At 43.4% G+C, this 17,588-nt stretch overlaps 1 protein-coding gene across 7 annotated transcripts in view; it reads right to left on the bottom strand.

Moving 5' to 3' along the window:
- ZC3H18 (zinc finger CCCH-type containing 18) overlaps window positions 1-17,588 on the bottom strand; it is a 170,028-nt gene that overhangs the window by 132,719 nt on the left and 19,721 nt on the right. For all 7 annotated transcript variants that reach the window (XM_030204577.1, XM_030204581.1, XM_030204579.1 and 4 more), the window contains exons 2-3: window positions 16,616-17,148; window positions 13,447-13,531 (exon numbers count right to left, since the gene is read on the bottom strand). In XM_030204577.1, the coding sequence (XP_030060437.1) occupies window positions 13,447-13,531; window positions 16,616-17,134 (604 nt within the window). In that variant the 5' untranslated portion in view covers window positions 17,135-17,148. The remainder of the gene's footprint in view (window positions 1-13,446; window positions 13,532-16,615; window positions 17,149-17,588) is intronic.

Below are 17,588 nucleotides of genomic sequence, written 5' to 3'. Positions count from 1 at the left end.
GTCCCCAGGCTAACCTCCGTTTCTTTCCCAGCGGATTTGGCTGTTAATATTGAGTCAGTCACCCCACTAGGACCGCCAGCTTCCACACTTCCGGTGTTCGTTGGTTTCTCCTGCTGACTCACTACAACCGCTGGGCTTGGAGGGATCTTCGAGAACGGCGGGGGGGAAAGAGATGTTTCACATTCCGGCGAGAGTCCCGCTCCACCCGGCTCTCCCGCCAAGGAATCCACTCCGCTCACTGCCTGAGAAAGAGCGGGGAAGAAACGCTCCAGACCAGTTCTCGCTGGCGTGGACGTCCCGGTAGGTGGGGGAACTACCCGGACTATTCCTTTTCTTTTGGAGTGAGGCATTTTCTCAACAAGAACGAAAAACTAGCCGATCTGGCTGGAGCGATCTCACTGCACACCCGCTCTCGGCGCCATCTTGACACGCCCCGTCACTGAGGCCCAAGTTAAGGTACTTGAAGAAACCACAAAGCAGAATGGCGGGGAGAGCCAGCTTAGTCACAGTATCACACAAGATTCTGCCCAGTGAACTGCTGTCTATGTGAAAGCTCATACCCCAGCACATGCTAGCACACAGTCTGAGAAGAGTCATCCCTTGCCTGAAATAAGCAAGCCTAAGGCAAAGCACACCATGGAGGTGAACTGCCACTACAGTGATCCACATGTTCACACATGTTCAGAAGCTTAGCCGAAATTTGGTGGCGGAGCAGGTGGGGGGAAGAGGGGTTGGTGGTTGGGAGGCAAGGATAGTGGAGGGCAGACTTATACGGTCTGTGCCAGAGCCGCTGATGGGAGGCAGGACTGGTGGTTGGGAGGCGAGAAGTACTGCTGGGCAGACTTGTACGGTCTGTGCCCTGAATAAGGCAGGTACAAATCAAGGTAAGGTATACACATATGTTTGTCTTGTTGGGCAGACTGGATGGACCGTGCAGGTCTTTTTCTGCCGTCATCTACTATGTTACATACGGATGTATTACCACAGGCTCACACTCCAGGAAAGTGCATTGAGGGAAATACTTCATTTCAAACACAGACTCTGGTGACACACAGGAACTAGGTTCAAACAAAGGTTGCCCAGCTAAACACACTGTGATTAGGCAATAGGCACCCGACTCCATACAAATTGTGGCAAACAGCCAGTCACAGGTACCTATTGTAATCACTACTACTACTTATGTAAGGAAAGTAAATAAAAGCAAGAGAAAAAGGAAACCGATATGGTTCTCCAAGCAAGTGGTTGAGAAAATAAAGGCTAAAGAGTTGGCGTTCCAGAAATACAGAAAAACTCAAGAAAAGGAACACATGGAGGATTACCGGATGAAAATGAAAGAAGCCAAGAGAGAGATACGACTGGCAAAAGCGCAAGCGGAAGAACAAATGGCTAGAAATGTAAGGAGGGGTGACAAAAATTTCTTCAGGTATATTAGTGAAAGGAGAATGACTAAAAAGGGAATTGTGAGACTAAAAGATACTGCGAACCGCTATGTGGAAAATGATGAAGAAAAAGCAAATTTGCTAAATAGATACTTTTGTTCTGTTTTCACAGAGGAAAATCCTGGAGAAGGACCGCGATGGACTGAAAATAATACAATTGAGAATGAAGTGGATACAGCACCGTTCACGGAAGAAAGTGTGTATCAACAACTTGAAAAGCTAAAGGTGGACAAAGCCATGGGGCCGGATGGGATCCACCCTAGGATATTGAGGGAGCTCAGAGGGAGCTCAGAGAGGTTTTGGCGGGTCCTCTTAAAGATTTGTTTAATATATCCTTGCAGACGGGAAAGGTTCCGAGGGATTGGAGAACGGGTCCCTCTTCACAAAAGTGGTGATAGGGAAGAAGCTGGAAACTACAGGCCGGTAAGCCTCACTTCAGTTATTGGAAAAGTAATGGAAGCGATGCTGAAGGAAAGGATAGTGAATTTTCTGGAAGCCAATAAGTTGCAAGATCCGAGACAACATGGTTTTACCAAAGGGAAATCGTGCCAAACGAATCTCATTGAGTTCTTTGATTGGGTGACAGGAGAATTGAATCAGGGACGAGCTATGGACGTAATCTACTTAGATTTCAGCAAAGCTTTTGACACGGTTCCCCACAGGAGGCTCTTAAATAAACTGGAAGGGCTGAAGATAGGACCCGAAGTGGTGAACTGGATTAGGAACTGGTTGACGGACAGACGCCAGAGGGTGGTGGTGAATGGAATTCGTTCGGAGGAAGGAAAGGTGAGTAGTGGAGTGCCTCAGGGATCGGTGCTGGGGCCGATTCTGTTCAATATATTTGTGAGTGACATTGCCGAAGGGTTAGAAGGTAAAGTTTGCCTATTTGCGGATGATACTAAGATCTGTAACAGAGTGGACACCACGGAGGGAGTGGAAAACATGAAAAAAGATCTGAGGAAGCTAGAAGAATGGTCTAAGGTTTGGCAATTAAAATTCAATGCGAAGAAATGCAAAGTGATGCACTTAGGGAATAGAAATCCACGGGAGACGTATGTGTTAGGCGGGCAGAGTATGATAGGTACGGGCGGAGAAAGGGATCTTGGGGTGATAGTATCTGAGGATTTGAAGGTAACGAAACAGTGTGACAAGGCGGTGGCCGTAGCTAGAAGGCTGTTAGGCTGTATAGAGAGAGGTGTGACCAGCAGAAGAAAGGGGGTGTTGATGCCCCTGTATAAGTCGTTGGTGAGGCCCCACCTGGAGTATTATGTTCAGTTTTGGAGGCCGTATCTTGTTAAGGATGTAAAAAGAATTGAAGCGGTGCAAAGAAAAGCTATGAGAATGGTATGGTATTTGCGTTACAAGACGTATGAGGAGAGACTTGCTGAACTAAACATGTATACTCTGGAGGAAAGGAGAAACAGGGGTGATATGATACAGACGTTCAAATATTTGAAAGGTATTAATCCGCAAACGAACCTTTTCCGGAGATGGGAAGGTGGTAGAACGAGAGGACATGAAATGAGATTGAAGGGGGGCAGACTCAAGAAAAATGTCAGGAAGTATTTTTTCACGGAGAGAGTAGTGGATGCTTGGAATGCCCTCCCGCGGGAGGTGATGGAAATGAAAATGGTAACGGAATTCAAACATGCGTGGGATAAGCATAAAGGAATCCTGTGCCGAAGGAATGGATCCTCAGGAGCTTAGTCAGGATCGGGAGGCGGGGCTGGTGGTTGGGAGGCGGGGATAGTGCTGGACAGACTTGTACGGTCTATGCCAGAGCCGGTGGTTGGGAGGCGGGGATAGTGCTGGGCAGACTTATACGGTCTGTGCCCTAAAGAGCACAGGTACAAATCAAAGTAGGGTATACACAAAACGCAGCAAATATGAGTTATCTTGTTGGGCAGACTGGATGGACCGTGCAGGTCTTTTTCTGCCGTCATCTACTATGTTAATCATTTCTATAGCGCTACAAGGCATACACAGCGCTGTAAACCATACACAAAAACGACAGTCCCTGCTCAAACAGCTTACAATCTAGATAAGACAGGCAGACAGACAGAACAATTAAGGGTAAGGGAATAAAGAAGTGAGGATATAAGGACAGGGCAAGTGAGAAGTGGTTAGGAGTCAAAAGCAGTGGTAAAGAGGTGGGCTTTTAGTTTGGATTTGAAAACGGCCAAAGAGGGGGCTAGACGAACAGGCTCAGGAAGTCTATTCCAGGCGTGAGGTGCAGCGAGATAAAAGGAACGGAGTCTGGAATTAGCAGTAGAGGAGAAGGGGACAGAAAAGAGAGATTTATCAACAGAACGGAGTACCCGAGGGGGGGGGGGGGGCGTAGGGAGAAACAAGAGTGGAGAGGTACTGGGGAGCGGCAGAGTGAATACACTTATTCAGAGAGAGAAGATCTATCAACATATATGGTTTGCAAAAAGATGGTCAACATGGGGCTTATCCAGTTCAATGACTGCCCCGAAAAGTATAGAGGATGGAAGCCTGACTTTAAGGATGCCATAGCAATTATGAAGTCCACTCCAAAGCAAGATATGAACCTGATAATAAAATGGCTGGGAACTGAGTCAGCCAATCATATAAAGAGATTAAAGGATGCATATTTGCAGGACCCCACCACAGGTTTGAAAGAAATGTGGGAAAGATGTGACCAGCACTATGGCAGCCCAGAAGCTATCCAAAAGGCACTGATGAAGTGAATAAAATTGCAGATTATACAGAACACAGCTTCCAGACTAATATTCAAATTGAATAGATAAACTAGTGTTTCATCCTACCTTATCAAACTGCACTGGCTTCCCATACGTGAACAAATCAAGTTCAAATCTGCCTGTTTAGTTTTTCAAATCTTATAGGATTCTACATCTGAATTACTAACTAAAGCTTCTTCACTATGTTTGGCCCAGTCCAACAGACTGAAAGAACCAATGATGCTAACAACACTGTTTCATAAGGCAATCCGATATCAGAAGATTTTTAGCTCTCTATTCCCTGTATTTGGGAGTTAAATCATGGAACTCTTTACCTATTATTAGAATAGATAATAGCTACCTTAGCATCTGGAACAGACTAAAAACCTCTCTCTTTTCCCAAAGACTGTTTCATAACAATCCATTACGACGTCCATCTCCTCATATCAACCATTACAATGTCCTAAAATGTTCTTTTGTTTCATGCATATACTTTAATAGCTATCTTTTCTTTTTTCTTCTTCTGCTATACCTAGTATGTAAACCACACTGAACTCTGGATATTAGCGGTATACAAGAATGGATTTGAATAAGGAGTTTCCCAAAGGCTATAAGTAGAGATAATGACGTTACAAGAATTAGGAGATCTCCTCCAGGAACCAGAAGCCATCAAAGCTGATCTCAACCTTCCAGGCCTGTGCTACTTGGATATAGCGTGAGGCATAAATGAGATTATAAGAAAGCTGCTGTATGACATAACAGAGAAATGGTCATCATTAGGCACAAAATATAAAGAGGACAATCAAGAGATGTTTCCTCCCTTTACAGTCTTTGTGAAGTTTATCCGAGATTTGGCAGAGAGGAGAAATGATCCCAGCTTCATGTCTGATGTACCTGAAGCAAGTAACAAACACACACTATAATGAAGGAGATATATGCAGACTCAACTGGCATTTGGACTGACCAAACAAAATTTTTTTTTTAATATAGAGGTGATGCCTCAAGAAGCCCTCCGGCCAAATGACTGCAAAGCTCCTGGGGGCTGGGCTACTTCATCATCGGCAAACACCCCTGAGAGGTTAAACAATTCAATCCTCTATAAATTGTTTCATTTTTTCTTTCTTTTAAGATTTTTAAATATAAGGATTACTTAGCTTTAGTTCATACTAGGCTCCTCTGACGCTAGATGCGACCAAGACCAACGGTACCCAACATTTTGTCACCTGCTTCAGGGTCATATGGTCTGCGTCAATCTTAGCTTAGAAAATACTCAGCCTGAAGCAAGTAAAGCAGGATACTTCCTGAATAAAAAACTGGTCAAGAAGTACGGCAACATCAGGAAGCCTATAGCTGTACATATGACAGATGTGTTGCCCACAGAAACCCCACCTTCTGATCATCCTCCTACTAAAGAGAAAGTAGAGGATCCAGATCGACAGTGCCCTACATATAAGAACCTTACCCGCTCAATAAATGTTGAGGATTTAGAGACAAACCCTTGAAAGAACCTAAAGAACTGTTGAAAAAGTACAGAATTTGTTACAAATGTTCCTCTTCATCCAAGCATATGGCTAAAGACTGTAAAGCAGCCATCAAAAGCAATGGTGACCAGCATGTCAGCACCTTACACTCTGACAAGAGTAAGACTACTTCTCCATGAACCCCAGCCACAGAGTCAGGACACGGTGGGGAGAAGGAACCAGAGCAAGTGTCACCATCGAACGTGAATGTTACTCTAAACTGTATACAAGTGTGCGGAGGCCGCAGTGGAAGGTCATGCACTAAGATATATGCAGCTCAAGAATATCCAAAAAAAGTATCCAGAAAAGGCAGTAAAGATGTATGCCATCATAGATGAGCAGAGTAACCAGTTCCTGGTATGGACAGAAGTTTTTGGACTTATTTGACATTCAGGGAGATCACTATCCCTACAACCTCAAAACCTGTACAGGAATGACAGAGGACGGGGAGAAGATCAAGTGGATATGCAATAGAAGCGATGGATGGCAGCAACAAGACCCATCTACCGACTCTTATCGAGTGTAATCACATATCCGATAACAGGGAGGAAATTCCCACACCAGAGGTTGCAGACCACCACCCTTATTTGCAACCTATAGCTGAGTATCTGCAGCTTTTGGACCCAAATGTTGCAAAAAGACGTACCAACATTGATCAGAGTTCATGAGTTACGTGCAGGTCCACCCGATGCCCCATATGCCTACCAATTCGCTTTGGGATGGGTGATAGTAGGCGACATCTGCCTTAATAGGTTGAGAAGACCAAGTGTAGATGTATACAAAACGTGCATCTTGGAGAATGGGGGCACTACCTTGTTCAAGCCTTCTCATAACCATCTGCACGTAAAGGAAGTTTTCAGCTGTGAAGAACCAGATCCTGGCTCAATCATCTGTCAGAACACCTGCAGCAGATTTAGGAAAACATCTGGGGAATTCAGTGTTCCAAGTCACCAAGGATGATGACAAACAGACTCTTTTAGTAGAAGACAGAGAGTTCTTGAGAATCAAGTATAGGGAATTCTACAAAGATAAGTCAAACAGTTGGGTAGTCCTCTACTATTTTGGATACCCAGATCACGACTCCTTAATAACAGAGCAAGCTTTCTCTCTTGACTTACTTAGGAATTTGTTGCCAGAGAATGTGGTAAAGGCAGTTAGCTTAGTGGAGTTTAAAAAAGGTTTGGGCGGCTTCCTAAAGGAAATTTCCATAGACCATTATTAAATGGACTTGGGGAAAATCCACTATTTCTGGGATAAGCAGTATTGAATGATTTGTACTTTTTTGGGACCTTGCCAGGTATTTGTGACCTGGATTGGCCACTGTTGGAACTAGGATGCTGGGCTTGATAGACCTTTGGTCTTTCCCAGTATGGCAACCAGAAAGAAAACAGCACTTTATAACATTCATGTAAAACATGCTGGATAATGGCCATGAAGAGCCAGCCCCACCATTAAAAGACAATAAAGAATGCTGGTACATACCTATCTTTGGTGTGTATCACCCACAAAAACCAGGCCAGATCAGGACTGTGCTAGATTCAAGTGCTGCTTCTGGGCCTGACATGATCAACAGCTTATTGGAAGTCTTGTTTGTTTCAGAAAGGAACCCATTGCCATAACAGCAGATATCCAGCAAATGTTCTTCTGCTTTGCCGTACACCCAGACTACAGAAACTACATGAGATTCCAGTGGTACCAAGACATCAACCAGGAGATTATGGAACACAGAATGAGAGTTCATGACTTTGGTAACAGTCCATAACCTGCAGTGGTAACCTATGAGCTTAGGAGTATAGCCCAAGAAGGAAAAAGAGTATGGCACAGATTCCAGATGCTTCACTGAAAGAGACGTTGACGATGGTTCGAAGTCCTTTCCTACTGTAGGAGAAGCCACTGATTTGTTAAAGAGAACACAAGCAATGCTGGTAGAGGTCAATCTGAGACTTCACAAAATTGCCTCCAACAATCCAGAAATATTGTGAGCATTTCCTACTGAGGATCATGCCAAAGATTTAAAGGATTTAGATCTAAGAGTAGACACCCCTCTGTTTCAGAGAAGCCTTGGATTGCATTGGGATCTAAAGAGAGAGTTTTTACCTTTCAAGTCTCCACCAACACACACACAGAGGTGTCTTGTCCACAGTCAACAGTCTGTATGATCCACTGGGGTTTGTGGCTCCAGTCACCAATCAAACTTTCCCAAAATACTGACAGAAATGCGACAAGAATGGGAGAAATTAAACGATCCTCTAAAGACTCACACAACTGCACATTCCACACGCTTACATTCCTACAGTACTCAGTACTGCCTGTCACAAAGAGATCTGCATCTCCTCAGATTCTTCTGAAAAAGCCATAGCTGCAGTGGCCTCCTTGAAAGCTACAGATGGGTTCTCTCATGTGGGATCCATCTTCAGCCAAGTCAAGTTAGCACCACAACTCAATCATACCATTCCACACTTAGAATTGTGTGCAGCAGTGCTGGCAATACAGATAGCAGAGATGATACAAAGTGAAATGGACATTCAAATAGACACAGTCAATTTATACACTGACAGTAAAGTTGTCCTGGGCTACATCTACAACCAAACCAGGAGATTTTACATGTACATCAGCAACAGAGTTGAGCGTATATGGAAGTCAACACGACCAGAACAGTGGCATTATGTACCAACTAACCAAATTCCAGCAGACACCAGAGCTGTGCCAGCATCCAATTTAATGAAAACCACATGGTTATCAGGACCGGATTTCCTTCTAAAACCTAGCCAAACATCCCCAGCTATGGAAAACTCCTTTGAGCTTACAGACCCTGAAGCAGAGATCTGTCTAGAGATGACTGTTCTTGCAACCAACATTCTGTCTTCAGTTTATCAACCAGCTGATGAAAGATCAGAGATGCAGAACTGCAGATCATCAATGACAGCTTGGCATCACCTGGGAACTTCAACACCAGACTCCCATGGAAGACAAGGAACTTCTTCGGCAGAGTCATCAGTGAGCCACACACCTCGTGAAGAGATGTGAATTCCGTGGACCACTGTCCACTCCAGAGACTTTTTTCTCTTTTATGTTGTTCGTTGTTTGTGTTGTCTCTTGTCTCAGCTCCTGCAAGACAGAAGTCACCTGAACGACAAAGAACTTGAGATAAGCAAGGAGTTGTCCACCTTTATTAATGGACTCTGCATGCTTATAATGTTGATAGTTTTATAAATGAACTAGTGGCATAGGTAGAGAATGTTCTACCCCCCATTTGCATGGAGACAGGGAATTGGGTCGTGCCTTTGAACTACAAATCCCTGCAATCCTGTGGTTCTCTTTCAGAGCATATGTCCAGCTCATTCTACTGGCTTGCCTTGTTCTCTAAGCCTGATGGGCAAGTTGTCCCACCCCCTTCTCTCTCCATCAGGTCTGTAGAGTTAGTCTGCAGCATTAGAGAATGATACAGGGACAAAGTTTGTCCCCATCCCCGTGGGTTGTCTCTGTTCCCACCCCATCCTCACAGGTTCTGTCTCCGTCCCCACACCATCCCTACAGGCTCCGTTTCCATCCCTGCCCCGTCCCCATGGGCTATGTCCTTATCTGAAGAAGCCTCGAACATGATTTTATATTTAAATCTTTTTATTAAAGTATAAAAAGGAACAATATGCTATGCAGCTGTTTATAAATCAAAAACAGAAAACAATAACAATGAGCAACTATAACCCCCCCCCCCCCACCCTCTACCTTTCCAACCCCAAGAATAGCTGACTTGTAGTACCCCAAGGAACCCTAATCCACCCTGTTAAAATGTCCAGGGGTACAAAATAAAACCCATTCTGTATGCCCTAGAGGGGAGAAATATGCCCTATGAAGCACTGTTATGAATTTTTAATCTGTGGATGAATAATAAGTCATCAACAATCTCAGGATTCAGTCTAACTCTTCTGTCTTCCACAGTCTTTCCTGCAATAGAAAATGTCTTCTCAGAGGATGTGCTGGTAGCAGGAATGTACAGGATTCCCCCATGCAAACTTCACCAGTCGTGGCCAGCACTTTTGCTTCTTTTTCCAAAAAATGAAAACATCATTGCCTGAATCACTCGAACATAAATAACTGTCCAATTCATTAACAGCCTTCAAAGTAGAGAATGACACAGGTACAAAGTCTGTCCCCATCCCCGCCCCTGTCCCTACAGGCTATGTCCCTGCCCCGTCCCCGTGGTTACCGCTGGGCCCCATCTCCGTGCCATTCTCTATGCTGCCTATGCTGTATTTTGCTATATGTCCTCCTAGTTACTGTGACACTATCAAGATTTTATCAGTATAAACAGCATTACTCTCAGCTTGAGAAAGAGAGCTGGTGGAGAACAGACTCCCAGTTTGCAAGGCAAAAGCTCGTCCCAGAAGGCAAAACTAGAGAGTAAAAGACGATTCACCACTGGAGATGTGAGTCCAACAGTCTTTATTATATCAATGATAACGACCCGACACAGGCCGTGTTTCGATGCTAAAAAAGCGTCTGCATCAGGGGTCAATAAATACACCAAGTAGTAAATGCAAAACGAGGAGTCCTACTTGTATGTGTGTTGTCAACTCACTGATCACGTAGCACTAATCAGAAAATGTTGGACACAAACTATCAGAGCAAGAATCATAAAGCTCTTGTCCAGCACGGCTATTTTTCCTTGTTTGATTACTGCATTAAAGAAGATTTTGGTTCAAGAGTTCTGAGTCTTCTCATAGTGATGTCCTGTACTCTGGTTCAAGCTGCATGCCAATCACACCCAGTAGAAACCTGCACAGGAACGGAATCCACTCCGGGGCTGCAGGACAGTCGTGGGAATTCCCTCCGGGTTCGCAGAACAGAAGGAGCTCCTGCGGGGTTCCCGTGGAAAATGTAGCCAGCCTCGTTCTCACCTTATACCAGCATTTTTTTTTTAAAACATGCGCCATGTCTCTTTCTCCCCTCTCCCGCCGAGCAGACTAGCTCTGCTCTTGTTATGGTATAAGCCAATCATCAGAATTAAATGTGTAGCATGATGTTGTGTTGGATCAGATACATATATATATATTTGTGCAGCTTTTAGCAGAACTGGCTTTCATTCCAAAAGCCCTCTTCCCTCTCCCTTTGGGGAATATTTACAAGACAAAGGTACTGCTGCAGTGGCAGGGACCTCACCTTGCCTTTTCTCATTCCTTAAACAAAAGAGCTTCCTCTGCCCTCCCACCTAACAAAAGATGGACTAAGGTGGGCACCTGAATACCCCATTGAAAACAAAGAACTCAGGAAAAGCATAAACAGGACATTTGCTTGTCAAAGGTATACCTGCCCCTCCCATCAGCTTTCAGACATGTGCAGAAAGGAAGGACTTGTAATGTGTATCTGCCCCAGAGACTGAGCAGGACATCAAAAGACCATTTGCCAGCAAAATCCAGACAGTAAGTCTGTGATGTCATAAGACATGAGACCAACTCAGGGGTCATGTGCAGACATGAGACCAAGATACCACAATGCTTTGCAAATGCCCAAGGGTCGTGTGGAAACCAGGAAATCAGAACAAAGATCCACATGGCATATCCTCCTGCAGCTTGCAAGATATAAAAGGACAAGCTGTTTCCCAAGACTCAGATTCTCTTCAACTGCAAGCAACTCAGACTCTCTTCAAGCAACTCAGATGATCCACTTACTGCAGAAGCCCTGTTCCTGTCCTGCAAACATGTGCTTACCTAATGCTGTTCATACTGTGTAACAAGGACTTGTAAGTAACATAACTTTTGATCTAGACCTGCTACTTTGTTCTATTTTATGCACAAATTCTCTGTTCTAAGATCCTTTTTAAAACCTACCTCTCGTGTGAAATTGTATATTAAATCAATCTTTTTGAAGCTAAAAATATGGTCTCTTTGTGTTCTGAGTATATGGTATCTTTTATATATACTTAATCTATTTAATTTATTGCAATTATCACCTTTGGTGATTGGTGGAGAAATTAATATCCTAAAACTTATAAATACAGCACCTGCTCTTAAATTATAAACAGTGGCGAGTTGCTCTAGAGCTATTTCCCCCAAAATAAATCATTTCTTGTAACACTCTCTTTGTCACCTTCTCTCACCCGAGTCCAACGCTGCTTTCTCTTCTCCCTCCTCGGTCCATCAAACCTGCATTGTCTGTCAGCCCCTGCAGTGTAAACAGGATGCCTGGGACGGCACTGGGTCCTTCTCTGTCGGATCCTGTACCCTGTGCACACATGAAGTTGTGTCACAGGGGTGGGAGGCGGCAGAGGGAAGGATCCAGTGTTGTCCAGGCAGTCTGCTAACGCTGCAGGGGCCAGCAGACAATACAAGGTTTGATGGACCGAGGCGAGGAAGGAGGAGGGAAAAAAGTAGCGCTGGACTTGGGGAGGTGAGGGAAGGAGAGGTAGGTGTGTTGGACTTGTGTGCGGCAGCAGGGGTGTTGACGGAAGGAGAAGGATCAGCGTTGGACTTGTGCGGGGATTTGAAGGAAGGAGAAGGAACTGACCACTGGAATTTAATAGGTACCACTACCAAACCATACTAGCTTAAGCTGTCTTTTGTTTTGAGTTGCTTGCAATGCAGTGCAGAGGGGATTGGAGATTAATAATGTTGATGAAAAAATATCTAACTGAAGTACTGGGAGTTTCTGTTGTTAATTTGCCCCTTTTTAGAATGATATATTATCTATCAAGTGCACTATAAGAAGAGTATGCAGTAATATGGAAATGGATGACAATTCTAGATTTTTCAGCTAGTTTGGAAGGTTCTGGGTAGTGGTGGCTAGTGGTACTGGTGACTGGCTTGCTGTGTGTGTGCCATGATCATGGGGTGATTGCTGAACACATCAGCCTCTTGGTTTGAGGCTGGGGAACCGGGGGAGGGGGGAGTATTGGTTTTATGCCTGTTTTGGCACATGTTTGTGACTTTCTGTTTGAATTTTCATTAACACCAAAAACTCAATAAAAACAAAACTTACTTCTGAAGGTTATGGGTACAGGCAGGGATGGAGGAGATGACTTGTGGGGACGGGTTGGATTTCGAGCTGGGACAAGTTGGATTCCAGCAAGGATGGGTTAGTTTTCTGTCCCTTTGCAACTCTCGAACACCCAGCGAGGGGGAAGAGCAGTTTCAGTAAGGCTGCCTGAACTCTAAGCTTGCACACATCATGTGCTGAACTAGGGTCTTCATGAAACAACAAGCCCGTACTTCAGGTTATGCACAATGAAAATTCAAGGATGCGGCTACATATATTTGGCACATGTATATACATCCTGAAAACCAGAGCTAACTGCGGTCTCAGTGATCAGTTGGCCACCCTGTATTAAACTTTCTGCCATATTACAATGCATGTGTGGCAAATAACAAGAGCACAGCTGTTCTTAAAAACCTGAAACGCAGGATGCAGTCATGGTTTGTTGCCATGATCAGAGCTCCGATATATAGTGGTAAAGTGGGTTAAGTGAAAATATAGCACAAATTAAAGGTCAGAGTGGTTGCATGAATGAAGAGGCCTTAGCAGTGGGATAAGACTTATCTGAAAGGTAAGAAAAAATTCAAACAGCTGGAATGTAAACCTCCTGTGTAGGTGAGCAGGCACAGACTCTACAAATGTCTATTATATTTAACAGTACATCACAAGATACACATTGAGGAATTTCAATGCTTGTTCCTGGGATGTTACGAGGACAGAGTCAAAAGAACTTAGCATGAGCATGAATGTTTCTTGCAGGAATACCCAATAGCCACAAGCCACTGCTGTGCTTTCTTCTACTCGCTGTCACGTTACCTTTCATGAAGAATCGGCAGATGGGGCGTGGCCTCAACTTCCTGTCAGTAGGATCCTTCACTTCACCTTCTTCCAGGTCATCATCCTGTAAAGAGGAAGAATAGACTCTGAGACCTCTGCAAAGGTCAGAGAAGAAACAGATGTGCCACGTCAATAGCTGGGAAACAGGCTAAGGACACAGGCCACCAATGGTAGTAAACTTGTCCCATGGATAAATAAAAGCCACGGGGGCAGGTGTGCATGTTGTCTTCATACCACTAGTCATTCCTGAATGGTTCTGTCCAGCTTCTAAAGAGATTCTCTTCCTGCTAGCAGTTCACTGATAGAGGGAACACACTTACAAAGTATAGTTTGGAGGATGGGGAAGAAACCCAAACTGTACTAACATGAACAGTCCTGTTTAAAATCTCACCTCAGATCCATGGCTCAATTATTTGGCAGCTGTGACTTGACACTTGCTATTTAACAGAGTGGAGGAATAATCTAGAGATTAGTGTAACAGGATGAGAACCAGGAGGCTAGGGTTTAAATCCTGCTCCCACGGAGTCTCCTTGTGGTCTTGGGTAGGTGGTTTTACCCTTCACTGCCTCACATACACTGTTAACTCATTAACAGGAATTAGTAAATAAGCCTTAACACATGTGAATCACATAGTGGCCCTTTCACTAAAGCTTGGCATACACCAACTGACATTAGTATGTTCTAGTACAAACCAAGATGTTCAGCATTTAGTCTTCACTGATGTCTGTTAGTGCACTCTAAGCTTTAAGGGCTGCATAGCTAGTAAATAGCCCCCACTCCGAATACGGGCACCTGTGTTATTTAATGTGCTTTAAATTGCACAAATGTATATTAGTAAGTAAGGCTATTAGACTGTAAACCCTCTCTGGGCAAGGAAATGCCTCCTATACTTAACTTGAGCTCTGCTTTGGAAAGGAGAGCGAGGGATCCAATTCAATCTGCTAGTGTGGACCACATAAAATTGATATAAAATCATGTTTGAAAATGTGATAACTACTACCACAACTGATGAAACGTGATAGCTAAGGCAGCCAAAACACTCTACCACCTACCTGGTCATTGATTTTGGGAGCTGATACATTTCAGGACCTAAAGTGGCTGCAGTGGCATCAAGTTTCAGCAGTTCTTAACAGCCAGGGGATTGCTGCCACTCTGTGGATCCAATTTCATGTTATAGTTCTACACTATCTTCCCTGATCGACTTTAGCTCAAAGTGGTTAAATTCTCATCACAATAATACATAAAAAAAAATACAAATATATTGTTGAATTGTCATTCCTATAAATAAATCCAAAATTTACAAGGTAAATAAATCCATTCTATTCAGGGATAACAAAATACTAGGATCAGGGGTTAGACAGAATACAGATGGCCAATCCCAGGATCGTAAATATGTCACTTTGATGCCTGAGAAAGAAAAAGAAAACGTTCCTCAAGGGTCAGCTATCTTTTACCTGTTGCCTGTAGTGCCTGGACAATCCTGAGGTTAAAGGTGAAGGCTGAGCGAACAAGTTAGTCATATATAATTAACAGAAAACGATTCCAAGATATCACTTGTCTCTGGTAATATTCAATAGCATATACACAAACCAGGACTAAAAACCACCCATTCATACAACATGTATGTGTCACAGCTCGCTCAAGTATGTTTTCAAATATAAATTTTTATATATAGAGTACCCTCAGATCTTACCCACAATTTATGCAGACAAAGCTGCCATATAGTGGTATAGCAACTTCTTTCATCGGGTTACTCTAAATGTTTTTTTAGGGAGCAGCATTTTGCTCGTTTTTTAAACTTTGCTTTGCTTCCCTTCACCAAGATAAGTGCCCGATGAAAGAAGTGCTATACCACTATATGGCAGCTTTATTGTCTGCATAAATTGTGGGTAAGATCTGAGGGTACTCTATATATAAAAATTTATATTTGAAAGCATACTTGAGCGATATATAATTAACAGGCATTTTCTACTATTTTTCAATTTAAAAGAAATTAACCCTACGTAGACCAGTTCCACAAAATGAAGGTAACTAGCTGGGAGGTCTTTAAAGGTGACTATTTTATGAAGGCATTATAAGCACCTATGCACCTTTTGAAAATAGGGTTCCAGAGCACTCCCAATAATGCCCAAATGCCAATGTACATCTGCTCCAACAAAGGTGTAAATCTGTGCATAAACTCTATGAGTGAACATAATACGGGTGTATGTCACAACTCTGCCCAAACTATGCCCCCAGGAATGCCAAAGTGCACATTTTGAATAAAATTAGGCACACACTTTCCGTGTGTGTACTTTTTTAATCCCTCTCTCCTATCAACCTGCATAGTTCAGCCAAAGTGATGGTCCTTGAACCAATGGCCACAGGCTGTGGCTCTCTTCAGAACCTGGCACACTTAACACCTTGAGTCTGGTCATTAGGCACTGCTGGAATTTTGATGCACCTTTTCTCCGTCCCCCCCTCTCCACCACTCCCAGTCAGCCCAAGGAGCAAAACTGTGCTAGGAAATCCGCTATCCTAAATGCAGAGGACTCAAACACAAATTGATATATGCGTCCAGCTTTCCCTACATCTGCACGCAGCTGTGGAACGTGCTACCAAATGCTATAAAGATAACACACGACCTATTAACTTTCCGGAAACTTCTGAAGACCAACCTATTCAAAAAGACTTATAACACTAATACTTCACAAAAGACTGAAAATCTAATATGTATAAGATCAAGCCAACATTGACTTCTCCAATCTGGATACTTTAATAATACTGAATGTTTTAACGTGTCCTATTCTATTCTTATGTACCTGTTATGAATCATTTACCTATTTCTCCCAATTCATTCGATGTTTATTATCATATCTAATCTATGAGATATTTTCATGTACCTTGATTGTAACACCTTTTGTATTTATCATTCCGTTAATGGTGATCACCATTGCGGCATAATGTAAGCCACATTGAGCCTGCAAATAGGTGGAAAAATGTGGGATACAAATGCAGCAAATAAATAAATAAATACAGGACTCTTGGATACCAACACACAAAAATGTGAGCAAACCAGCCCCTGAGCAATCTTTCATGTGCATTTTTTTTATAACATATTTACTGCCCTCAAGACCCAAGTTCCACTGTCCTAATAAAACACACTTACATCTATCTCTCCTTCATCAATTTCTCCATCATCCTCATCCTTCTTTTCTTTTTGGGATGCTGTCTCCTTCTTTTCCTCCTCTTCCTCCTCCTCAGCTCCTGTCTTCTCAGCATCAGCAGAGGTCTGCTCCTCAGGAACCTCTTCGTCATAATCCAGCTCATGTTCATCCAGTTCTCGAGTCACAGACGATGCTTCATCCTGAAGGTCATTTGCCCTGTCTTCATCATCCTCTTCCTCATGGCTTGGAGAATCCGGAGGTTTCTTCGGCTGCTCACTATCAGAATCCTTTGTTTCACTCAAATGATCCTCCTCCTCTTCTGAATGGTTATTTTTCTGTGGAGCAGAACTTTTGTCTGGTATTGCCTCATTCTCTTCACCACTACCTTTCCCTTTCTCCTCTGCATCCAAGTCCCGATCGGATCCACTATCTTTCAAAGGGTCATCCTCTTCATCTGATGCACGCTGCCCCTCCTCTTCTGGGGATCGAGGATCTCGAGTGGGGCTCTCAGATACATCCATCTGTAGCTGTTAGTCTGCAGAAAGGAAAAATAACCATTAACATTAAAGAAAATAAAAATGGGCAAATGTTCTCTCTCTCTTTTTTTTTTTAAGGCAGGAAGGAATAATGAAAAGCTTTCTATCCAAGACCCAGAAAAATAATTTCAAATCAGACTTTATTTTAAAGCTGTAGGCTTCTACTACTACTACTATTTAGCATTTCTATAGCGCTACAAGGCGTACGCAGCGCTGCACAAACATAGAAGAAAGACAGTCCCTGCTCAAAGAGCTTACAATCTAATAGACAAAAAATAAATAAAGTAGGCAAATCAAATCAATTAATGTGAACGGGAAGGAAGAGAGGAGGGTAGGTGGAGGCGAGTGGTTACAAGTGGTTACGAGTCAAAAGCAATGTTAAAGAGGTGGGCTTTCAGTCTAGATTTAAAGGTGGCCAAGGATGGGGCAAGACGTAGGG

Source organism: Microcaecilia unicolor, chromosome 5, assembly GCF_901765095.1.
Source record: "Microcaecilia unicolor chromosome 5, aMicUni1.1, whole genome shotgun sequence".
Classification (NCBI taxonomy): domain Eukaryota; kingdom Metazoa; phylum Chordata; class Amphibia; order Gymnophiona; family Siphonopidae; genus Microcaecilia; species Microcaecilia unicolor.
The sequence above is the reverse complement of the archived record's forward strand: the minus strand, read 5'-3'. Positions and strand labels throughout refer to the sequence as shown.